Raw genomic sequence first — 26,095 nt, 5'->3', positions numbered from 1 at the left:
GCAGGAGAAATATATTATCATACTGTGCATATATGTATTGATATATGTTTCCTTTCATGAACCTACACAGTCCAGCAGGTCTGTCCTCTCCTCTTATGTACATCAGCCTTCCCTTCATCACAGAGCAAATTCTCGATGTTGTGCCGACTTTTTTACTTATGCAGATATTCTGTAGCAAAAAAACAATGTTGCGGAAATAGTGCTTTGGTGGACGTGTGGCCTTAAGATGCCAGACACATTGTGCCGCATCGTCCCCAGTTCATGTAAAGCAAAGCCACATGCAGCAGCTACACTGGCAGTGAATGAGCTGCGGTGGGCCATGTCTGCGCCCTTTGACCAACCATCAAGGCTGTTTACTCAGAGCAGACCTGAGTAAACAGAGAAAACATGGATGCTTTACAGGCATTTTTAATAGGCAGCAGGGAGATCTTTATAATCAGCACAGTTTAAAGGTGAACGACTGTGATCAGTGTCATGGATTCAGTATCTGACCAAAGTTGGCATGTATGAGGTTTCTCCTTTTGTCTGTTTCAAATATGCCATGTTCTACTTTCTTGTGCTGTAGACACTTTTAATACCATTGAAGTCGAGTTGGATCAAAGATTATTGGTTGTGTTTTAGCTATTAAAGTGTTCCTCATCATTATAATGTATATCTATTTCACATACAGTGGTTTTCAGCAGGAAACATAGTCTGTTCTGTGTAACATGCTGCAACTCCACTAAAATTAGCCGAGGCATGTAGGCCTATTTCTTGGACACTTCTGAAACATGCCGTGCCACATCTGCTGTAATTACAAGAACCGTCAAAGTGGCTGCCATCAGCCTGATCAGCTGTTTGATCACTGGGTGGAGATCTTAGCTCGACTGACTGCACTTTTCTACTTTTATCAGCATTTCTATGAACAGAAAGCACCAAGTGAGTTCAGCCAGGCTGTCACTCATTTTCAGATAGTTACGCAGACCAAACTAAAGATCACACTTCAAACTCCAGCTCTTGGTGAAAAGACCAGGGTGGGACCTGTGAATGATGAGCACGTCCCTCCTCTGACAGCAACCACCAATGAAAAGCACCAAATCGAAAAGAAGCACTCACAAAACATGACTAGTTAGGTGTGTGTGCCCAACCCTCTTTCACCCATCACCTCCTCATGTGGGTTGTTGAGGTATTAAAAATAAACACAAAATAAACAGTTATAAACAGTTATAAAGTTATAGACCTTTATTCCACGTGCCTTTCTTTAAAAACAGCAGTGAAGCTCGACTTCCTGAGGCCAAAACAGAGAGTGAGAAAGCTAGAACAGCCCCTTTGTACTGACACCTCAAGTTTCCATGCATCATTTGTCTGTTAAAACTGTGTCTGCGTGTTTATCTGTGTGTGCACAAAGGGTGTTTTGGCTCGTTGTCAACACTAAGCTGGTCCTGGTGAAAGCCACAGACCACAGTGCGCTGGTTTTATAAATGTTGCCAGTTTTAAGTCTATAGATAGAAGGATGTCTGTTTTATCCACTTTTATTCTCCTTACACATTTCAGAGTGTGTGGTGTTGGTCTGCATGATATTGTCAGGCGTTCATGTTGATATTCATGTTGTTAGAGAGAGAGGCCGTCAGTCATACAGTTTGGTGGCACAGGATTGTTTTATTTTAATGTCCTCGTTGATCAAGTTAATCTATTAGTAGTTTTCTCTCAGGTTCGCTCCCTCAGATGAGAATATGCAGGTCAGAAACTCTAAATCATGACCAGCTGAAAGTTTTCACGTGATACTGTGAGTGACTCGCTCTGCTGCTTCACGGTGGGAGGTTTAACACTCCTCCTCTGTACGCTGTGCTCTTCCTGCTGAAGTGACTGACAGGCAGTGGGCGGGTCATCGTTGATGGTGTGGAGCATCTGAATTGGCTCGCAGCATATTTAAGATGGCTCCTCTCTCTTTGTGACCGTTGAAAATGGCTGCATGCATCTTCTCATCAGTACATCAGTCAAACTGATCCATAAACTCCTGTTTTAATAAGGGCTTCAGACACTGTTGTAGGATGTACTTGTAGGCTTAAAGATATTTATGTATCTTTATTTACAGATAAGTTGCACGTGATGTATTTGTATCTGAAGTCTTGTGTTATCAGTGTCCATTTCAAAATTGATATTTAACTATTTTGAAAAAGTTCATTGTAAATCTCTGAGTCAAGCTTGGTTTTTAACCTCCGACAGCACTAAATACAAACAAAGCGTTTGAATCAGATCTGTTTTCTGTCTGTTACTCCTCACTAGAGACCACCTCACCAACGGCTGCAACAACTCTAGTCTCTCATAGTCAGATGTGTCTCGGTCTGTACCGGCGTTGGAGAAAGGTCTGGCTGCACCTTCAAAGCCCAGATGTTCATGGAAGGGAATACAGGTCCAGGCACCAGGATGGTTTGAAAAACATAATAGGCCTTTAAGTCATTGGGATAGAAACATTAAAATTACAACAATCTGTATGGACTTGTGCCTTCTTACTCTTTTGTTTCCTAAACCAAAGGAAATAAACCTAAAATGAAGCTTTTTTGCCAGTGTTGTAAATTTATTTTACATCATCTGCACGCATGGAGGTGAGCATTAAAATAACTAAATCTGCAAAAGAAAATGCTGTGTGAAACACTGAATGACATTTAAATCTGTAGGTTGTTTCTGCAGCGCAGACTTAGTTGTTGTTTCCCACACGGCACTTTAAAAAGACTTTATGCATTTATCAAACAGAGACTACATTTCCTGTGAAAATGCAAGTTTATTTTGAAAAGAGACGATGTATGTAACAAGCGTGAATGGACACACTGTCCTGGGTGTCCAAACCTGATGCTGGACGGATATCTAGTGTGTCCAACATGTTGGCACTCTGTCTGGGGAGGAGGGGCTCAGGACAGAGAGGGGAGAGCAGCAGGAAAAAGGTGAATTTTCAAATTCTGCCTTTTTTTTTTTTCTGAAAACTGCACCCTCCAGCTTTAACTCGTGTTTACTTTCAGTGTCAGCTATAGAAACCCACCATCAAACATGAAACAGACTGGTGCTGATGATGTTATTTCATGTTGAAACGTTGGTTGATTTTATTTCCACTGTTGTGGCAAAGTAAAAGACCAACACAAAGAGGGGCCAATCAGATCACTCTGAAATTGTTCCCTCCCACTTTATGTGATTACATTAAGGCGAGTCGTCTCCTAATACGATGTAATTTAACTGCAGTTACAAGTGGATTCACATGAAAATGCTGATCGTAGTTTATATACTGCTGATGCTCAGAGTGGGACGTAAGTATATTTTTTATTCATCCTCTTACAGTAATTTAATACATGATTCTCTGTTGTTTAGCATTAACCTCTGTGCCTTTTATTTTTTCAGGATGTTCACAGGATCAGATCTTGGAGACAAGACTGTTGATGTTAGACAACATGTGACTCTAACATGTGATCGCCAGAAATCTGGGAGCAAAGACACCTTATTTTGGTTCAGGATTGTTTCTGGAAACTTACCTGAATTCTTGGGAGGAACATTTTACTTTAATTATACTGGTGTTAACAAGACTCCTCACTTTACAGCTAAACAAGAGCCTGGAACATTTATTCTGGATATTCAGGAAACACAGCTCAGTGACACTGGATTTTATTACTGTATAGAAGTAAGCCAACTTGACATGACATTTTTGAAAGGCACTTTTCTGAACATCAAAGGTAAACATCATTTATAACAGCAGTTATTTTAGCATTTTAACTACATTTATGCTCATTTAAGTGAGTTAAGCATGCTTTTTTGTCTGTATGTTTCCCAGGACCAGAACCTGATATCACTGCCGTCATTCAAAACATTTCATCTGATCCAGTCCGTCCAGGAGACTCAGTGACTCTGCAGTGTTCAGTCCTCTCTGACTCTGAGAATAAAACATGTCCAGAGGAACACAGCGTGATCTGGTTCAGAGCCAGATCTGATGAATCTCACCCCAGTTTAATTTATGCTCAAAGAAACAGTCGTGATGAATGTGAGAAGAGTCCTGAAGATCCATCTGCACAGAAATGTGTCTACAGCTTCTCAAAGGACGTCAGCTCCTCTGACGCTGGGACTTATTACTGTGCTGTGGCCACATGTGGGGAGATATTATTTGGAAATGGAACAAAAGTGGACATTCAAGGTAAGAGATGAAAACTTCTGGTCATTGTGATCAAGTATCATGCAAGATTTGCTCCTTATGTATTACACATTTTATCAAAAACAAATAACCTTTATTATTTGGTCCTTGAATTGTTTCAGCGCCCGACTTGTGGGATTTGCAGATGGCCCATGCTGCCCTGTTTCTGCTATTTGCTGCTTTGGCTATAAGTCTGATTGTTATTGCTTTCCTCCTTTATACCATCAAGAAAACTTGTAATCATTCTAACGGTAATAAAAGTTTCTCATACATCAATCTTTAAACCAGTAATTTGCAAAATCTGACTTCACAGGATTTACATACTGTGTGTAAATTGACCTCTTAAAGCATCTTTCATCTTAAATCTTGAATTTATTTTGTGATACAGATGCCGTCACTCTGCAAAGAAATGCTGCGAGTCAGCAGGTAAGGTATACAAAGAAAAGGTGTATCTATCTGTCTCTCTATTGGCATATTTTTCTCTTCACACATAGAGAGATATAAACCTGCTGTCTCATTATATCTTTCTTAATTCCTCAGAGAGATGAAGACTCCTTGGTGTATTCTGCACCAACTTTTACCAACAGGAAAGCTGGCAGAGCAGAGAGAAGAAATGTAAACGCAGCGGAGGGGAGAGACGACCTACACTGATATCAGGGCTTTTGTAAGAGATTAACATCTGCTGGATTTACTAATTAAAGCTCAAATGATTTTTATAAATACACTGTGTCACATCAGTTTAATTTTGAAAAGGTTTTTTTTTTATGGCTTTTGGTGATATCCTTCAGCATGTAGTTTTGTGCATTTTAGTTTATAGTGCCATCATTCGGACTGTTGAAAGACTTAGCTTGAAAGAGTAGAGAGCTTGAGGAAGATTTACTATCTTTGCTGACATGTTTAATGCTGTTAACTTCACATAAATCTATCAATGTAAATTTAAGACATCATTTTTCTTTTTTTTTAAGTTTTCTCATGGCATTTTTTTAACATGTTTAGTCATAATTTTGTTGATTTTTAAAAATTGCTTTGACTCATTGAAATTTATTGTTTTTATTTTGCTATTGTGTTTTTTTATGTTGCAGCACAGTCAAATAAAATTTTAAAGCAACAGCCGAGGAGGCTTAATAGGCATCAATACTTTATGTTGCTGAGTTTTTTGTGCTCATGCTGATGTATTGGCAAACAAAACAAAAAATCCATTGATTTTTACCATTTTCAATGTGGCCTCAGAGTGTAAATATGTTACATTTGCTCCTGGAAAGAAATTGATCTTGAAGTGTTGTTTTATATCTCAGGACATCTTCATTTCTACCTCTTATAACTCGCTTCCGGGAGGCAAAGTCTGACTCGAATGTAAAGAGTTGGCATAATAATATGAAATGGGTTTGATCTTAAAGCGCCTGGCCTAAAATATCTAAAATTTCTCAACAAATGTTTAAGGTCTTTGCAGTGGCAGTGTAATGTTTTCTACGCTACAAACACCAGCAGTGTGATGAGGTGCTGCTGAGCATCTATTCTGTACTGAACGCTGTGTGTTTGATGTTTTTTCTGAGCGCTGAGAGTTGAAATATTTACCCAGCCATTCAGTCACAGTGGAGGAAGGGTGGTGCAACAAAACAGCAGACCAACTGTCACATCCTACATGTTCAAGTTTCACACAACAACAACAAGGAGAAATGAGATGCAGGAGACATATATTATTATACTTTGCATATATGTATTGATATATGTTTCCTTTCATGAACCTACACAGTCCGGCAGGTCTGTCCTCTCCTCTTATGTACATCAGCCTTCCCTTCATCCAGAGCAAATTCTCGATGTTGTTCCAACTTTTTTACTTCTGCAGATATTCTGTAGCAAAAAACAATGTTGCGGAAATAGTGCTTTGGTGGACGTGTGGCCTTAAGATGCCAGATGTGTGCTGCATCGTCCCCAGTTCATGTAAAGCAAAGCCACATGCAGCAGCTAGACTGGCAGTGAATGAGCTGCGGTGGGCCATGTCTGCGCCCTTTGACCAACCATCAAGGCTGTTTACTCAGAGCAGACCTGACTACAGGCTTCAACAGGATGTGCAGTGAGAGAAAAGCTACAAGAATCTGTAGCAGGCTAAATTTCTCAACACGTGATTTTGTTTTGAACGATACAACTACATATAGAATCATATGCATCTTAAAATATTTCAAATATACTTTTTTTTACTGTTTAATTTGATTTTAAATTAAACTAGTGGAATCATTGACCTTAATTTGGGACACTGCCAGTGGAACTAGTGAATGACTTGCATTTCCCCCTCTGACGGCAGATATCAATAAAAAGCACCAAACTGCAGAAAGATGTGGGTAAGAACAGTCATAATAGTGTGGCTTTACCCTTTAACTACTCCTGTTAGTTGTTGTGATGATAATAATAGTCATGAAAGTGAAGTACTGTTGTGCGATTCCACTTGCCTCTAAAAACAGCAGTTAAGCCTGGCTTGTTGAGACTTAAACAGAGTGAGAAAGCCTCTTTGTACAGACCTTAGTTTGAAGCCTGACCGCAACAGTGCTGAAGTTTCCATGCATCATTCGTTCGTCAGAGGTGACTGTGAATGCATGTCTGTGTGTGTGTGCGTGTGTGTGTGTGTGTGTGTGTGTGTGTGTGTGTGTGTGTGTGTTTGAGATGCAAGCAGTGCACACAAAGAAAGAACAGAAGGTACAAAGCAGGACACAAAGTAGATAAAAGTATTTCCTGCAGGGCTTTTGTTTTAGATAACATTTTACAGATGTTACCCCTCCCTGTGTTCACCCCTCTGTAAATTTAACTGTGTATTTTGTGTGTGTAGGGGAGGAACAGCAACAAAATTTAGTATTAACAACATCACGGTCAAACCAACATGTTTTGGCTTGTGGTCAACAATATGTTGACCCTGATAAAGGCCACAAACCACAGTGTGCTGCAGTTTTGGCTCTATAGATAGATCTGACTGTTTTCATCGCCTGTGACTCTTAAAAATAGCCAAAGCTAGAAACCACCTGGTGATTTTGATGACAGAGTTTGTGGTGATGAACAGGACTGCATTTTATTGTCAGATGTTCCTGTCACTGTCATTGTGAGGTTGTCGACTTTGAAAAGTTTTCTTTTTTATAAATCTAGAGTACCATTTCGCTTTTGCATTCATCTGCCAGTCAGGCAAAATACAGTTCACATCCATATCTGTCTAGACTCATGCAGCCATGACACTAGAAAAAAAATTGATGTTGCTGCCAAGAAGCTACAAACTCTAAAATGCAGATGATTCACACACATCTCCATCTTCTGTTTGAGTTATGGTGTTCAGTAGAAATCAGAAAAGTGTTTTTGCAAATACACATTTGTGTGAAGTTTTGTCATAATTGGTGTAGGAATTCTTGAGTTATGTCCCAAAATATTTTTTGTCAGGCCATGTCGACCTTAACCTTTGACCACCAAAATCTAATAAGTTCTTGAGTTGAATTGGACGTTTGTGCCAAATTTGAGGAAATTCCCACAAAGCGTTCTCAAGATATCGTGTTTACAAGAATGAGACGACTGAAAAGACAAACCAAAAACCAAAATGTTCTCACTCTAAGTCATCACATATGGCCGCTTTGCACTTCTGCATCTACATATTACGCCCTAGGTATCCTTTTGCATCTGCTACTGACGTCCTAGGATGTAACTACAGCAATGTGAGCAAAAGCATATGATGCTGCATGTGATTATGTTTATACAACACATCCACATGGCAACCAAGGAAGGGAGAACACGGTATGGTGTAAAAAGAGAAAACATCAAATTCAGACAGGAAAGAAACACCAGACTCCTGCATGAAAGTCTGTGGCTTGTTGGATCCATTCACTGCCCCTACTGTCCGCCCTGTAGAGACCATCATACTTCTTATACTGTGTTGTTACCAGCAGCATTTTTAATCAGTGGTGTATGATAAGAATGTGACAGGTTATGTCTTACTGCAATCTCAACTGACGCAGCCGTCTGTGTATCATACTTTTGCAGTAGCCGTCCGGCAGCGTATAATAACACCGCAAATGTTTTTTCCAGCTGCCTTGTCAGCTGTCAGCTGACAGCTTCCAGCGGCGTATCATGTGGACATGAAAGATTGCTTATGGCGTTGAGAGGTTATACCAAAACAGTGCAAAAAAAAGCTTTTTTTGACTTCTTCGGAATTGGAACGGGCTGCGAAAACATAAACCTTCTGGCCACGGCTGATGCCAGTGTTGAGGCATAAATAATCATGCCATTTCACAAGGTCTCCCAGTTTAAATCTGTTCTAGTTTTCTTTGTGTTTTTCTCCCAGGTTCACATGGATTTCCTCCGTCAGATCAAAACAAGCAAAGTGTCAAAAATTCAGATTTTCTTAGGTTTGAATGAGTTTCTGTGATACAGTGGTGCTCTGCTTCTGCCTTTCACCCCCCCTGAGTAAAACTCAGCAGGTGCAGTGTTAGTGTGGTCTAACAGTCCTGCTCCTCTCTGTCTGCAGGTGTCTACAGGTGACTGGCAGGCAGAGTAGGCGGGTCGCCATTGAAATGCATTGTTGATTTATATTTGTTCCATTTTTACTACATGTACTGACCAAGAACAGCTTTTAATTTACTCTAAAAAAGCCTTGGATAAGTGTTTTAGGTTAATTGTACAGGAACTTAATGATTAAACAAAGATTTTTTAGTTGCTTAACCATAATCATATTCCAACCAGCTTTCAAAGTTAAGTAAAAAACGATGGTTTTGACTATTTAAAAATATTGCGATGAAACATAAACTTGGGTTTGCAGAATTAATCAAACTTAATACCCAGATTAATCATAAAAATATGATGCCTACTGTGCACTTCAGGGTTTTGGAGAAAAGGCTACAACCCAGATAAATATGTTGGTACAACAGTAAAAGGACACCCAAATACTAAAACTGTCTCTTTGCTTTATGTTTCTGAAAAATGAGGTAACCTTCAGATCAAATCCTCTGTTGTGTTTACTCTGTGTCAGTTATAGAAACCCACCGTGAAACAAAAGCGTGCTGATGTTGTTGTTTCATGTGTTTAGGTTGGAAAGATGGTAGATTTTATTTCCACTGTAGTGGTAAACGCCAACATATCGAGAAGCCAATCATATCGCTCTGAAACTGCCCCCTCCCACTTGATATGATTACATTACGGTGAATAACCTCATAATGTTGTCTAAATATCAGCAGTCTCATGTGGAATAATAACCAGAAAATGATTGTCCTGTTTTATTTACTGCTGATGCTCAGAGTGGGGCGTAAGTATATTTACATATTCAGATGATGATATTGTCATTTTCTCACTGTAAATTAGGAGAGAGCATACATGATTTTATTTCTGTGCATGAAAAATAATGTCTTCTCAGGATGCGCAGAGGATCAAATCTTTGAGACAAAGACTGTTGGTGTTGGAGCTGATGTGAGACTAACTTGTTCCCGGAAGCTTTCGGGAAGAATTTTTTGGATCAGGCTTGTTTCTGGAGGCTTTCCAAAAATTTTGGGAAAAAATATATAGCATTGATAGTGATTCTCGGATTACAACCACAGAAGAGCCCGGCATATTTGCTCTGCATATTAAAGATGTAAAGCTCAGTGATACAGCTGTTTACCTCTGCATGAAAATACACAAACAAAACTTCACGTTTTTGAAAGGAACAGACCTCAGAGTTGAAGGTAAATACATTAATTTCATCACAGCTTTTTTTAAAAGTGACATTTGTCTTGTGTTTAATAAATAAATGTTTGTTCATCATTCTTCCAGAACCAGAGCCAGAAGTCACTGCCGTCCCTCCGTCTGATCCAGCCTGTCCAGAAGACTCAGTGACGCTCCAGTGTTCAGTCCTCTCCGACTCTGAGAACAAAACACGTCCAGGAGAACACAGTGTGCACTGTTTCAGAGCCGGATCACATCAGTGTCCCAATTTTTGATTGCACTCAAGAAAATAGTGTTGAGGAACATAAAAAGAACCCTGAAGCATGTTTCTACAGCTTCTTCAAGAACGTGAGCGCCTCTGATACTGGGACTCGTTACTGTGCTGTGGCCACATGTGAGGAGATATCTTCTGGAAACAAATCAGAACTCGACACTGAAGGTAACTGCATCATATTTATATTAATGTAATTAGGGAATTAGCACATTTGTGTGTTTGATTAAGGTCAAGTAAATGTACCAAAACATAAATTACTCTTAATTACACTCTAACTAATTGTAAACTTTTCATATTGTGTCAGCAGTCAACATTTGGGATTCTCAGAGGAACAATACAATCCACTTTCTGTTATGTTCTGCTTTGGCTATAAACTCTGATTGCTATAGCCTTTCTCATTTATTTAATCAAGAAACTCAAGAAAGAATCTTGTGGTTGTTGCAACGGTAAGCAAAGTCACTCATATATCGCTCTATCAAACAGCATTTAATATTATTGGATTCACATTAATGTTTTTATTTTATAAATTTTATTGTTGCTCTGCAAACAAATGCTGCAACAGTCAGTGGTGACCAGCAAAGTCAGCAGGTGAGGTATCAAAATAAAAGATGTCATTGCTTTAATGTTATTACGGTTTTGTCTCTAAATTCTGACATCTGCTGTCTCGTAACATGTCTCCATGTATTTTCTCAGACAGATGAGGACTCGGTGGTTTATTATGCTCTTACCTTCACCAGCAGGAAAGCAAGCAAAGGAGGGACAAGGGATGCAAGAACAGAGGAGGAAGAGAGTATCTACACTGATGTCAGGACTCTGGAGTTGGATTAACAGTCTAAAAACTCACCAAAAAGTCACTGGATTTGCTTTTTATAACATGATGTTATTTTTGTCTGCACATTGTGGGAAATGGACTGCCACATAATTTCCCTCTAATTTTGATAAATGATTTTTTATTGTAAATTATTAAAAAAACATTTGATATTATATTTATGTGTTTTGTAGAGAAATAAATATAATGCACTAGCATTTGGTAAAAGAACTGTGCTGCAGTATTGTAAATCTATCAACATTTAATTGTTATTTGTCATTAAAGTCCCTTTGTACATCATGAATTTACAACACTGTCACCTTTCTTCATGACCCACATCTACGCACATATTGTTCCCTGTCAATGCTATGTAAAGCTACTAACTGGAAGTTGTGTGTTGCTTCCTTGTCCATGAATATACATTATAACAACAGTTACCAAACTCATAATGGATAAAAGGTACACCTTTTAACCTTCTACGCACTATTGTGACTATATGATTGAATGTCCTGTGCATTGAATGACTGCAACAGAATCCAATGCCAATGCACTGAATAACTTCGTGTTACTAACAAAAAATAATGATCCGCGAACTCCTGTATAATCCAAAAATTTAAACTGCAAATTTTGGTAATTTCCCTATTGGGTATGACAAATACATAGAAACAGAAGAGAAACTTAAGATATCCTTTAGGAATCTGCGGTTACTATTGCTTGTGAGAGAGTTAAGACGCTGAATGGCTGAATTTCAGTAATATCAAGCTGAGGAAACTTTATCAGGTGATGTAAATTCCCCTCTCTTGGCATCTGAATCCATTTCAAGATGGATCTTTTTACTACTTGTTTTAGTTTATACTTGTGAGACTTGTTCATAATATAAGGTACGGATGATTGAGTTAAAAAAAAAGTAGGTTCTCTTTTAAAGTTGTTTTTTGTAAAGTTTTTATGAGATCAGTTGACTGCAAACTCAGCCACTGTACGAACTAGCTGTTTCATGCTAATGTATTGCTGATACAGCATTCAAAGTATCTGCTGATTATCTGTCATCTATTTTAATCCTTCCTTCTTTTACTCTGCATGCGTAAATGTATTCATTTCTTCATTTCTGTGTTGTGCTTTATATGAAAACCTAATGTTGATCTTTCACTGGTGATAGTTATTTCTGTTCAGACCTGGTAGGCCTATCATTTGTTTTGGGTGATCCGATCACAAGTGAACAGCTCCCTCTCTCTCTCTCTCTCTCTCTCTACATATATATATATATATATATATATATATATTATGTATGTCCGTTTACACCTAGTACTAAAAAAGTGTCTCCAGTGAACATACTGTGATTGGATCTAGCTTATCTGCTCCATATGCAAAAAAAGGTGAATCACTTCTGTTTGCAAAGACCAAAAGTGTTTTTAACCGAGATTTGTTGTGCAATATTCACAGTTACAGATGATAATATATAAAATAGGTTGAGTCCTATTTCATAGTATATCTGCATGCAATGTATTGATTTGCTCATCTCTCTCTATTCATCATGAGACAAGCTCCCCCCACCTGCGGTACCTTTTGCCTCCTTGCCGCTATAAGATTACTGCTGCAGGAGTGTGAGCTCCACGCCAGAGACAGCTGATAAGAGCGCACCCATACACACACACACGGCTAACTGTTTGCATCACAGGGCTAACTTTACAGTTAACGGTTTTATTGACACAGTTGATTCGTTTTGGTGTGAGTTTGTTGGGACCGTTTAACAGCACCTGTTGGGGTAGCTTGTGCTAACCGGGCAGATATTGAACTGAATTTTCACTGGCCTGGGAGGAGAGCTGCACCAGAGACTGTCCTTCAGAACTGCGTCTAACCTACACAACAACAGCAACATAAATTTTGCTGGTCATAAACCCCACCCCCTCCACGTTAGTAACTGGACCATGGGCCAAACTAAAAGATCACAGATCCAAAGATGGTTTCCGTCATTTAAGGTAGATCATAACACATTGATGTTTGTTCAAATGTTTGCCTGATAAGTTTGGTTACATTTTTTTAATTGATACTATATAGAAGTAGGTTTGATGTCATGATTTATATGAGTGAGAATTGGTGTGCTAGTGATCAGTGCTTGCAGTAGTTTGGATGGGTTTATGGGCAGGAGTTCTGGAGATATCGTGATATCATGAGACTCTGGCTCCTAGTTATGTCTTCAGCTCAAGATATAAGCAAGAGGAAAGTAAAGATGCATTATCTATCTTTAAATACAGCTCTTTATCTGAATGAGCAGGTCTTAAGACACACTGAGGACGCATTGGATGCATTCACACCTGTATTTACAAGAGAGACACATATTATTGCCCCCTGGTGGCTGGCTGCACTATAGGTCATAAAGACCCATTGGCTAAACTAAAAACTCAAAGTTCTTGCCAGATTAATTTTAACCACAGATGGTTTCAGTCAGACAAGGTACTTCTCATCGCCCTGATTTTTGTTCAAGTGATTGTTTTTCCTATAAGTTTGGTTTTAATGAGTTATTCAATTTTACAAAAAGGGAATTTTGCGCTCTGATTGACAGCTGTGTATGCCGATCTTTGCTCTCATGTTCAATGGCACTGCTGGCGATTTGTAGGATGGGTGTTTGATGGGAACTCCACCACCGCTGAAACTGCTGCTGCACAGACTCCGGCTCCAAATGACATCACCAGCACAAGACGGCAGCAGCTCCCACAGATGTTTTCCCTTCATTTAAGCATAACCTGGGTTAGTGTGGATGCATCAGCCATCTTTATATTAAGTCTATGCAATCAACCAAAATGCATGTTGATATCAGGTGTAAACAGGTTAAATGTAACTGATTAGACAGCTAGTGTACGCTTTTGTGAATCCACTTTCCTTGTTGCTACATTTAAACTGTACTAACATTTGTTATGGAATATCATAATTTTCTGATTTGTTGTGGTTGAAATTTGATAGTCATTGAATTTGTAGACCAATGTTGTCTTCACAGTTTTATATTTCCTCACACTAAAATCTACAGAGGCAATCTGTTACATTAATCCTCTACTGTGCTAAGGTACTGTAATTATGTGAATTGAGAGGAATGAAGCTTCAAAAACAGCAGAGTGAGATTTAGGAAGTTCCCTTTTGCATCTTTATGCTGTGATAGCCAATCAGATGCAGTTTACAGTGTGACAGAGAGAACAGTGGTCATGTGACATCACCTCCTTTACTCAGTGAAATACCTGAAAGTTTCCTTACAAGACACAACTTCAAGATGATCCTGTTATGGGTTACACTGCTTGTTCTTCATCAAGGACGTAAGTGATATTTTATTCTATGTATTCAGAGCATGCCAACCACAAATATATGGAGTGTTTGCATCATTTGTTTAAAAAATCATAATCTACTTGTTATTTACTGTTACATGTATTCTGTTTTATTTACTTCAGATACTCTGGTTCCAGTTACTACAGTTGAACTTGGTGAACCTGTGAACTTAACGTGTGCTCTGCCTGACACTGAGCCCAGTCGCCGAAAGATCTGCTGGTACAGACAGAGAGCCGGAGAGACTCTGAAATTAATTGTGACACTGTGGCTACGTAACCAACCTGTGTATGCACCAGAGTTTCCTAACACAACATTGGTGGTGAACAATGAAGAAACCTCCTGCAATCTGACCATTCATATGACGGTCGAACAGGATGAGGGAATGTATCACTGTGCTATCGTGGACTGGATGATGGATCCTCAATGGAGTGGGGTGTACTTGTTAGTTAAAGGTAAATAATGTGATCTACTTTTACAAAGTTTTGCAAATGAAACAGACACTGATCTAAAGCTGCACTGTGGTGATGTTCTAGAAAAATAATCCGTTAAGTATCGCAAACTTCCAGTTTAAATCTAATTTAAGATTATTTTAACTGTCTCCAAATGTTTGCAGTGATTTAGCCACTGATTGACAAATTAACAGCTGCTTTGTCTTAATCTTTTTGTTTTGTTGGTCCAATTATTGTTTTGACAATCTAATTTTCCCTGACAAACTGTTCTGGATAAAATAGTTAAACTTTTGCTAAATTTCGGCATGTTGGACGATTAAACTCACATTTGGGATATACTTAGATTCTTCTATGCTTCGAAAATGTTCTTATACGTCCTTTTAACAGTTTTATGTCATGCAGGAAACACTCAGAGGACATCAGATTATATCGTTGATCAATCGCTAACAATATCTGGTCCGGATTATCCAGAAGACCTGATGACTCTCCAGTGTTCAATCCTCTCTGACTCTGAGAATAAAATGTGTTCAGGAGATCACAGTGTGTTCTGGTTCAGAGCCGGACCACATAGATCTCACCCAGACGTCATCTTCAGTGATGGAAAAAGACGTGTTGATTGCGAGAGGAGATCTGACACTCAGAGGAGTTGTGTTTATCGCTACTTGAGGAGCTTCAGCTCCCATGAAGTCGGGATGTACTACTGCGCTGTGGCCACATGTGGAGAGATATTCTTTGGAGATATAACAAAACTGGAAATCGGTATGATTTTGTGATTCAGTGCTGGAAATAATATTCAAAAAATGTTGATAACGTCATTGTTGCAACCCTGACTCATAGAAATTGCATTTGAAAGTTACTAAACTGTTTTCGTAAATATGTTGTGGCAACGTAAATAGCTACCTGTATTACATTCATTATATATTATATGGCAAAGCCTTTGGAGGGCAAAGGATGGCAGGCGTACCAGAAATTTGAGTTTGCTTCAAAGAAGGGATGAACACTGATGTTTTAGGGTCAGACAACAAAAATCTGTTGGTCAAGGTTAGGGAAAAATAATGATTTTGGTTACATAAAAATAGTTAAGGTTAGGTAAAGACTATGATTTTGGTTATACTTTCATTTAAAAAACAAAATGTTGAAGTCTTGTTTTAGTTTTAGGTAACAAAAGCACTTCCATTAAGGTTAGGGAAAGACTGTGATTTCAGTAAATTGTTTCTTAAAATAGGCAAAGAATAATAATGCTGTAATCACTATGAGTGGACACTGTATCAGAGGATGGGTGATTTTGGAAGAAAACAACTGAAATACACTTTCAGAGAACATTTTGCCAATACGTTCAGTATCAACATTTTTAGTACCGGCAAGCTATGTTAATGTTACCTCATGTTGATAGGAAACTTCACTCGTCATTACATTTCCCTCAAAACATTTTTAATGTTTAAAAATAGTTGTATATAAATGTAATTTCTAGGAGACAGGGCTGATAATGTTTTTTTTCCATTGTTTTCTAGTGCAAAGGCCAAGTTTTGAATATATTGCACTGGTGATAACAGCTCTCTGCTTGGGCGTCTCTATAATTGGAAATATTGTTTTAATCTGTTGCCAAAATTCAAGATCAGTGTGTTCACAATTTAAAGGTAAGTGGCTGGCATCATGCGAGATATGATTAACCTTATTGGATAAAATAATAGACATCTATAGAAATTTATAGCATCTAACATCTGTGGCACAATTTCCCCATATTGTTAATTGGTCCGATTGTGTCTCATTAAGCTTTACCTTTATGTTACACATTATCAATATTTAAAGGAAATAATGTATGACTTTTGTTGAAAAGTCGGAATAAATAAATAATGACTGTTTTAATTTCAAGGAATAGACAGCGGTGCTTCACAAACAAGAAATGATAACTTGAGCCAACTAGTCCATGCTGTAAGTAATGATACCAAATGACATTGCTATTATTTCATCACCATAGTTCCCAGCAGCATTTAAAGACATGACTTTCTCACATTACGAGCTCTTTCCAGACTGAAGGTGGAGCTGATCTGAACTACACTGCGTTGCATTTCTCTGGAAACAAAGCTACGAGAGGAAGAAAGAAGAAAGAGCTGAAGACTGAAGAAAGTGTCTATTCTCAAGTTAAATGCTAAATGTGAATGTCATTATGAAAACCTTCAGGTCAGTTTATAGTACTGACCTCTTACAGTGTAAATCAATAATTAAATGTGATAGGTTCCCTTCTGACTTTGTTGACAGTGAACTGTAGACATGTGCTCTTAATTTTTCATATTTTACCATTTTTTACCTTGCATTTTAAAAAAATATTTTAATTGTAAAAATCCTTTTTCTTTTTTTCAGTCAAATAAACACATTAAATAACTAAGTCTCACAGTGTAAAAATATCTGTGAATTGGGCTACCCTTAGAAAAGTTACTTATGTTGCAAGTGGTGTAGTTATATAAAAGATTGTTTTTTTTATTCCAGCCTTTTAGGTAAGATTAAGGAGTGGAAATTTTTCTCAAAACCGCCAAGTTTTTTTCAAGAAGAAAATAATTAAAACCTGACTGGTTATAATAATAAAACAAACATTTGTGGTGGAGTTTTTCAGGGATTTTTTTTTCGTTGTTATATTAGCTCAAAATATTAATTTTGTTAACATGAAACTGAAGATGTGCGGCTGAAGTTAGTCTTTTTATTATGAATATATATTTTTGCATTACTAAATCTATCCTTGTAATGCTTCATGGTAGAAGTGTCTTCAGCTCCAAAAGCTTCTTTAAGAGCTAAAGACCGCTTCATTTTTTTTTTTCATGATTTACATAATAGGTTAATTATATTAGAGCCTCTTCTCTATGGAGGATATTTTTGGTCATAGTTAAAAATCCAAATAAAAAATTAAAAGAGATAAAATTTAAAAGATTTTTTTAATTGAACATACTGCTAGGAAAAATCATGTCATATTTAAACTTTAAGGGGAAAGTGAAAAAGCTCATTTAAAATGTAAAATGATTTTTAAAATGTACAGTGACAATAAAAAAAGTGAAATTTAAAATTAAGAATTAAATGGAAATGCACAGACTGAAATGTTAAATTATAAAGATGAAACTGAAAATGGCTATGGAGGTTTATTAGCACTGAGACTGATCCTTCTCCAGTGGACGAACCCTCACCAGCCGAGCTGGCTGAGAGAGGTGAAGCACAATCTCAGACTCTGGAAACTGAGATTTATTTGAAATGGTTCTTCTGATAAATTTGTAAAAATCTGGAATCCTGTCATTGAATTAATTTCAGCTAAACTCTGCTGAGTCACATTCATCTCCTTTCTCGCATTTCTTTTTTCCATTTTTTTTTTTTTTTTGTAGCCAATCACAATTAGATTAACCCTATGTGGTCCTTTATTTTGTGCAACTGCATGCTCCCTTACTGTGTCTGTATGTGTGTGAGCATCTGTATATGTGTTCATCTACGCATATGTGTATTTCTTCATTTTATTTTAATGTTTTTCTTCTGCTATACTGTGTGGTAGTTTATATGTTAAAACTTAAAATGAGAAATGGAAAAGCTTAAATGGAAATTCTTAAAAGCTTAAACAGCAAATATATTTTTATTTATTTATTCATTGCATTTGCACTTTATCATTTAGCATTTAAAATTTTAGCTTTGCTATTTTGCATTTCAAATTTTATATTTTTTCATTTTCCATTTGGTGTTTGGATTTTCAAGTTGTATGTAAATGACGTGGCGTGTCCCAAAGTAGGAGCAAACAGAGTGAGCAGAGCGGCTTCAACTTGTATAAAAATAACTTTGTCATATTTCTCATAACTGTCACAATAATCTGGGAAAAGTACACGAAACAGGTGATCTGTGTTAAAATCTGGAGGAATCCGCCCCTCCAGAGCTCAACCAATCAGAGCCAGGGGCAGTCTCTACGTACTCACTGCTCGTGCACACGCTGCGCAGCCTCCTCCCCCTCGCGCGCTCAGTCAAGCTCACGGCCTCGCGAGGATACTTACCAACACAATGGCCGAAAAAAAAAACATCAACGATGAAAACTGTATTTTCCTGCAGACATCGGCGTTCGCGGCGAAGACAGAGTCACAGACGCAGACGAAGATGGAAAAGGAGTTAAAAGGAAAATTCAACCAAGCTCGAGATGAAACGAGCGTGAACACCGGAGCTGTTTCCGAGGTGGCGACAGCTAACGAGAGCTGTCCGGACTCCAAAGCGACGGTGAGTCAGACAGATTTCTGGTTTGCAGGTTTTCAGTGTTGTTGGTAAAATCACATCGGTGAGCTGGTTACCCGCACTGTAACACTGTAGGCTGTATGTTGTGTTTCTGTGACGTTACTGTTGCGCTAACGTTAGCTTGTTGACAATGCTAAGGCTGCTGGTTAGCATCGATTTATTGCAGAGCGGTTGAAAATGTTTTTGTGAAGTGACTGTTGTGTAGTGACAGCGAGTCAGTGATATAATCAGTTTGGATTCATTGCTGATTTTTGTGTTTAGCTCTCTGTTTGCCACAGTTTAATATCACACACTTGCAGTTCAAAAAGCCCATATTAACATTTTTTGTTTTGGAAAATAGACATTTTGGTGTTGCAGTACTGCACAATCTCAGACTCTGGAAACTGAGATTTATTTGAAATGGTTCTTCTGATAAATTTGTGAAAATCTGGAATCCTGTCATCGAATTCATTTCAGCTAAACTCTACTGAGACACATTCATCTCCTTTCTCGCATTTCTTTTTTCTTTTTTTTTGTAGCCAATATAGATAAAAGACTGAAAAAATAAACCTACTTGCTGCTTGATTTATCATCTCAGTAAACATTTTCCTAATGAGTTTATGGTCTTAATCGCTGGTTTCAAATCTTCAGTACAGCATGATGTTAATTTAGTAAACTATGGTCCCATTTAGACATGGCAGTCTCACTACCAGGAGTCCGAAACGCGACTTGGACCCTGATGGTCAGGTACAGATCTCTTCATCTGTATGGGACATAAATCACGCCCACCTGTCCATCCATGGGCATGTAGGTCTTCAAATGTGGTGTGGTCAGGCGCATTCTTGGCGGATTATTATTTTAAGGCCGCAAAGTGATTGCGCATTGACCAACAAAAACCTGGGTTAAAGTCAGTGGCACTGTATTTTTCAGTTATTAAAAGGATGTGTTATTCAGATAGTAAGATGGTTCACAACATACTTAAGCTCAGGTTGTTGCCATAGACTTTATAAATAATGGACGAAGCTAACATGACATCACCAATTGGTTTGTGGACTGCTGTTTTGACGCCTAGATTTTTGCATTTACATCTATTCACTCCATTTGTGAAGGAGCGTGGGCAGGGAGGATCTGACTCACAAAGTTTAGCAATGCCGTGCAGACAGCCTGCCACTCAAGCAGCCTGACCGTATATATGAGTAAATTTAAGCCTTAATGTGATGTAAACAGATGAGTTATAAAATAATTCACCCCTGTGCAATTGTCATGGATTTTTAAATTGGCTACAGAGACCAAACCATTTTTGTTCCTAGCTGTAAAAATGTTTATTTCTGCTGTAAAGTTTGGCATTTTAACATGGTGGTCTATGGAACCAGCCTCAAGTAGCTATTTGATGAATTGCACTTTTTGGCATTAATGCTTTGGTGTTATTGTCAGCCTGCTTGCCTTTTACACACAGGTACGCATAGATGAGTTGCTGCTGGTCTATGAAATAATACATCAATATGAGGAAAATAATCTCTAAAATGTGAACATAGCAGAGGTACAAAGCTTCCGTCTAACTTCCCATTAAGAGAGACGCTGAATGCACTTACACACGAGGAGTAGAATAACTTCACTGATTATTTCACATCCTAAAAGTTTAGTATGGTTTCTTCTATTAAGTTTATGACTATCTTTTGTTTTGCTGCTTGACATTTCTGCAGTGAACTTCCTGCTCTTATCGCATCACTCAGCAGAAAACCACTCACTCCTTAAATTAGCACCCGGCTTTTAAAGGAATTAGGATGTGACACTCTGATTGGTTGAGTTCATGTTGTCCCTAAAACACACCTATGATTAATATAGGGACTAAATACAAACCCGTCACCGCTTGTGCCTTACTTTATGCCCAGATTATACACATTTAAACTATAAAAACAATGAAAAAATGGTAGTCAACAAACCAATGGGTGATGTCACAGTGGCTGTATCCACTTGTACAAGCTATGTGTAAAGCATACAGCCTATTTTAATTCATAGTTTTGGTTATAGCCCACACATTTTCTGTATGGCTGAGTGTCACTGCTCTCATCAACATTACCTTTCACCTGTATTATTCTCAAAGCCTTGCTTGGCTTTACATATTGCCTTTTTCTGGTCAGTGCGCTGAAGCTGTGCTTACCTTTAAAGAGTCAATTTCCTGTAAGAAACCATCCTCTTGGGTGTCAAAGTTCATGCTTATTAGACATACTGCGACAGTAAAAGCTTTTTGTTGGTTTTTAGAGTGTCTAGAGATATTCTTTTTTAATCTGTTGATCAGGTTTATCTGATGTTTGATGTCTCAGGATTTGGGCCAGACTTTTTGTTTTTTGTTTAATTTTGACCCCAGTCTTACTGAGCAGAACTATATATTCATTTTTTTTGCATTTGGGTTGTACACGCCCTCATTATCTTTCACAGCTAAATGGATATTAACCCAAGTAAAAAAAAAAAAAAACCACTAAATCTATTTATTATGTAGTCTATAAATAGTTTGTGAAAGATTTCAAATCAAATATTCTGCCTGTCAAAAGCTGTTTGCTGGTCCAGCAACTTTAAACCACACAGAGGGAAAGTGAAAAGAAAATTAATTGCACACCAGTCACCTTTCTTAAATTAAATAAATTTAGTAAATATTCACAAAAGTGTCCAACATCACAATATAAGGAACGAAGATGTATGTTTTCTTTAATGACAAACGTTTTGTTTCCATTTAATTTCACTCAGATTTCTAGTGATTATTCAAGCTATATATCACAAGCAATAATAATAAAACAAATAAAATAATGAAAATAACAATAAATATATTCTTGGTTGAAAAAAAGATTAACATCAGAAAACACAAGAGCTGTCTCTGATTGTGCTATTAACAATAACATTACAGAAAATATCTCTCATCTTGTTCACCTAAACAGGAATTAAATACCTGAAAGTTATGTAGATAAACATATTAAGAGTTCTTTCTTTGTGGCGGCAGCTCTTCACTGATAGTCTCTGGTGTCAGAGTACAGACAGTCCTGTGGTAACTCCCTGTTATTCGTCCATCTTTTGGCATTTCTTGAGGGGAAATCCAGGGCTACATAGTTTAGTGCCTCTGCTTCACCATCCTGTAAATGATAGGTACGATTATTGGATTTAGGAGCTGTAATATCTCAACCAATATTGGATTGATATATTTAAATATATATATTAAATATTAAAAGCTATGCGACCATGTTACTCTAGTTAAGTTACCTTTGAAATAACTTGAGTAGTTTTGTTTAAACGTAACCATAGAGGGGACTAAATCCTTTGTCTCATATTATTCATTAAAAAAAATGAATTGTCCCTGGCCATAATCTAGGCGTCAAGAATGCTTATTATTATAATGTAAATGAGAATAAAATGAGGTACTATATAAATGTATAATTTCTATGAGACATGGTTGGATTAGGAAATACTATAACCTCAGATCATTATGTTTATTTAAGCCCTAACACAGTGATAGAGGTGCCTAAATGTAACCATAGCTGCAACCATAGATAAGATCAAAAAGCAGTTTTTGATGCTCTGTTGATAGGAGTGTCACCTCAGGAAATACATTTGATTGATTTCTGGACAAAAAATGTATACCCCTCCTAGCTCAGAGGCCATATATTTGAACTTACAAAATAATCAAATATTATGATTCAGTTCTAGTTGTGCATTAGACAATATTTCGGTTGTATTTACCACATTACTTGGTTGATCGTCAACTGATCCGTCATGCCTGGAAGCTCCTCCTGTTAATGAAAACACAAGCAGTAAAGTTATTGTTGTCATTTTTCTTTAATGTCTGTAATCCCAGTAGCACCGACTATCCAGTGACAAGTTGGTCACAACAGCACATTTTAATCTTTCACAGCACATTTTAATCTTTTACTGGCTTTATTGCTTTACTAAGTGTAGCAAAGCTGACAAAAACACAAGCGGACACAGAAAAGCAGAATAAAGTATAGTAAGTACAGTTAACTGCTTAGTTTGAATACTCCAACAGGATGAACCTACCTTTGCAAAGTTTACAAACTGACGTTTGAGTTCTGGAGATAATTAGAGCCACATTAGCAATTACACAGCAGCCCAGCAGCAGCCCAAGGACAATGAGGTACTGGTACAGGTCCTGTCCTGAGAGGAGAGTAAAAAAGGTGATTTTTCTTAAGTGACTATTATACAGACAGTGATCATAACTTGCCTACCTATTTTATATTTTAGGTATTAGGACTCTTATTAGACATTTTTATTTTACTCTAACAGGAAAAACTGAAAGCAAAATCAAACAATTTTTCCACAACACCAGTGACTTATAGTCTAATTGGTGAATTTTAGCCTTTTAGATACACTTTGATAAAACAGAGTTTTATGTAGCATCAAATGAAAAGTGTGATTTATGACTGAATATTTACAAACTAATAACATTACTGATATTAAAGGTTAGCATATGGTTGACATAATATGTTAAACTACACATCAGCATGTTATCATGTTGTCTTCGTAAGCATGTAAGCATTTTGATCTGAATAGTTAGTTCAAAGCATCACTGTGCTTAAGTAAAGCTTCACAGAGCCCTCAGCATGGCTGTGAACTCGCAGTCTTTTTTTATTTCTGTTTTTATTTCGATTGTATGGTTTTCTGTAAATGATTTATTTGATTTTAAGCAATACAGATCAGTTTGTCTTCCACAGAGTTCAGGCACCAAAGATTAAACGTCGCACAATAAAATTGTATGTAGAAGAAAAAGGAGTGAAATAAACATCAATAAATAATCTGAATCATTAATCTCAAACAAGAACACGATTATGTCTCACTTTACCCACACTGACATATTAAAATGTCCCACTCCCACAAAAAAGGTAAGGCTATTGAAATGTCACCAATTTCAAGAAAAATGTACTCCTTGGCCACTTTAATTTTGAAAAAAAAAACAACCTCAAAAAAAAACTTAAATTAAAGTCCCAAATAATAATTTGGCGGCCTCTCTACAGTTACTCTGAGGACCCCCAGCGGGTAGTAGACCCCCGTTGAAAACCCTTGACAGAATTTACAACCAGATGTTGCCTGGGTCCTTAACAAAAGGAGACAACATGAGCGATCTTGACAATTACTGGACATTACTAGAAAAATTACAAAAAATAATAAACCCCATATAGTTTTATTTAATTTATTTTATCCATTCTTTGTGAGCAATACGACATCACCGATATCCCAACATATCATGCATGCATCCTTATGACATCCTGCCTTTCTGTCAGAGTGTCCGTTTCTTCCAGTACTGCTCAGAAAGTGTTGTCCCTTTGCCATCTGACTGATTCCATGTGAATGCAGCATAACTCGCATTTGTAATTTCGTCTGGCAGGTCAAGCTAACAGTCACCAAGAATATGTCAAAAACTTACTGATATAATGCTGTAGTATTTTTTTAGGTTGCACTGTAAGTGCTGCTGTCATCAGCCCCTCAAGTCACAATGTGAAATGCCCAAGACGGCATGAACAGCAGAGAGGCCGCGATGGGAGAAAATGGAGATGCGCGCTCACACACACACACACACACACACACACACACAGAGGAATAGGACGAGTAGCTGAGGAAGCAAAACCCCTCTCATGAAAGGACTGTACTACATAGGTGTTGCAATTTTAGGTCCACCGCAAGTAGCCTGTAAATAGCTAATTCAGTGGTTTCAAACCTTCATGGTTTGTGAAACGCGTCAACTAACCAACCCTCATCAAAGGCTTCACACAGTATTTCTTAATCTGAGCACATAAATCTGATCGAATCTAAATCATTTTAGAGGCCTGAAGAGGAAAGTCTGTCTCAAGAAAAAAGGCAATGTCCTATAATAAAATAAATGTAATTTATGAGGCAGAAGAAAAAAGAAAGCAACAGAATAGTAATCAGTATAGATGTATTATAATTTTAAAAAGACTTTAAAACATACTTGTTTCCACTTTAGTTCCTTCACCAAACAGGATCTCTCCACAGGTGACCACAGCACAGTAGTAAGTCCCAGTATCAGAGGAGCTCTGTATCGTTTTGGACAGACTGTAGAAACAGCTTCTTTCCTCTCGTTCCTTGCTGTGAGTGTAAATGATGCTTGGATGAGTTTTTGCTGATCCAGATCTGAACCAGTACACACTGTGTTCACCTGGACACTGATCTTCATTTTCTTTGTTCTTGGAGAGAAGTGAACACTGGAGATTCACAGAGTCGCCCAGCTGGACCGACTCAGTCTCTGGACTTTGTTCCACATAGAAAGATTTCTGCTGTTTACGATCTGTGTGATTCACAAAGAGGCAGTTTACAAATGGTTGTTTGTTTTTAACAAAGCAGTAAACAAAGACACTGAATGAACATACTTTACCGTTCACAATTAGAAGTGTGCTATTAACAAATTTCATGATGTATGCGGATCCTGCTTGACAGAAGTATGTTGCCTCGTCATCTTTGCTCACATTTGTGATATTAAGAACATACTGAGCATCCAATTTAGTCACTATGAATCGTGAGTTGTTAAATTGTCCTTGAAGTTGTATTGTCTTAAACGTTCCTGCTGCAACTGTTTCGACCATATATCCAAACTTCAGCTTGTACCAGTAAAATAACCCGGCTTCATTTCCATGAAACAGACATGTCAGAGTCAAACTGCCACCAGGTTCAGCCACAGTCACAGAGATGTGCTCAGCAACCTCTGCGGTTTGAATCAGAGCTGAAGAAAAGAGAAATAAAATGATATATTACAGCAGTATTCATTTAAAATTATAAAAGTAAAGTTGCACTCACACAGTGTACTGAGGAGAATCAAAGCAGCCTGTCTTCCAGTCATTGTGGTACAGAGCTCCTCTCTTACACAACTGATGTCTTCTCACTCAGATGGAAGATTTTGTCACAAGGTGATCAAGTGAAAATCACACTGATTGGCTGAAACATAAGAAATACACTTCCTGTTAAATTTTGCAAGCCAATGACCTATTACGGTAAATCTGAGCTGCAGCTTTTTGTTTTTTTTCCCCGGATAGATCAGCTAACGATTCTAAAGCAAAATAATCAGGACTGAAACACTTTATTATATGTTGTTATACAATCATGTGTAAATACAGATAAAACTTTTTTAAAACTCTTTTTACTTTCTCTGTGATGCCCTATTTGTGATGCCATAGGCACAGTTGTGACTTTAATAT

General features: G+C 37.6%; 3 protein-coding genes and 1 long non-coding RNA gene across 8 annotated transcripts; 3 read left to right on the top strand and 1 right to left on the bottom strand.

Annotated features, from left to right (window-relative positions):
• The first annotated feature begins 3,225 nt into the window (after positions 1-3,225).
• Positions 3,226-5,087, top strand: LOC121947646. The gene is made up of 5 exons (XM_042492715.1): positions 3,226-3,698; positions 3,797-4,153; positions 4,273-4,401; positions 4,539-4,576; positions 4,691-5,087. Exons 1-5 carry the CDS (start codon positions 3,230-3,232, stop codon positions 4,799-4,801), a joined length of 1,104 nt encoding a protein of 367 aa, XP_042348649.1. The 5' UTR covers positions 3,226-3,229; the 3' UTR covers positions 4,802-5,087.
• A 4,258-nt stretch (positions 5,088-9,345) lies between these two features.
• On the top strand, positions 9,346-11,187 carry LOC121948524. 3 transcript variants are annotated; one of them, XR_006106155.1, is made up of 5 exons: positions 9,346-9,419; positions 9,528-9,834; positions 9,923-10,253; positions 10,396-10,676; positions 10,782-11,187. It is a non-coding gene; the product is annotated as an uncharacterized LOC121948524 (long non-coding RNA). The 3 variants fall into 3 exon arrangements; XR_006106154.1 differs by having other exon boundaries at positions 10,393-10,676; XR_006106153.1 differs by having other exon boundaries at positions 9,923-10,676.
• Positions 11,188-14,155: 2,968 nt separating this feature from the next.
• LOC121948351 lies at positions 14,156-16,994 on the top strand. 2 transcript variants are annotated; one of them, XM_042493735.1, is made up of 6 exons: positions 14,156-14,198; positions 14,331-14,660; positions 15,060-15,416; positions 16,169-16,294; positions 16,531-16,589; positions 16,688-16,994. In XM_042493735.1, the coding sequence occupies exons 1-6, from the start codon at positions 14,156-14,158 to the stop codon at positions 16,808-16,810; spliced, it is 1,038 nt and encodes a 345-aa protein (XP_042349669.1). In that variant the 3' UTR covers positions 16,811-16,994. The 2 variants fall into 2 exon arrangements, with proteins under 2 accessions (XP_042349669.1, XP_042349670.1); XM_042493736.1 differs by lacking the exon at positions 16,169-16,294.
• Positions 16,995-21,565: 4,571 nt separating this feature from the next.
• Positions 21,566-25,750, bottom strand: LOC121948184. Of its 2 annotated transcripts, XM_042493488.1 has the most exons (6): positions 25,698-25,750; positions 25,279-25,623; positions 24,856-25,191; positions 22,929-23,045; positions 22,614-22,663; positions 21,566-22,009 (listed from the first exon to the last, which is right to left on the bottom strand). In XM_042493488.1, the coding sequence occupies exons 1-6, from the start codon at positions 25,738-25,740 to the stop codon at positions 21,884-21,886; spliced, it is 1,017 nt and encodes a 338-aa protein (XP_042349422.1). In that variant the 5' UTR covers positions 25,741-25,750; the 3' UTR covers positions 21,566-21,883. The 2 variants fall into 2 exon arrangements, with proteins under 2 accessions (XP_042349422.1, XP_042349421.1); XM_042493487.1 differs by having other exon boundaries at positions 24,856-25,623.
• Between the last annotated feature and the right edge of the window lie 345 nt (positions 25,751-26,095).

Source organism: Plectropomus leopardus, chromosome 9 (assembly GCF_008729295.1).
Source record: "Plectropomus leopardus isolate mb chromosome 9, YSFRI_Pleo_2.0, whole genome shotgun sequence".
NCBI lineage: Eukaryota > Metazoa > Chordata > Actinopteri > Perciformes > Serranidae > Plectropomus > Plectropomus leopardus.
Note: the sequence above shows the minus strand (reverse complement) of the source record. Positions and strands in the feature narration are given on the sequence as shown.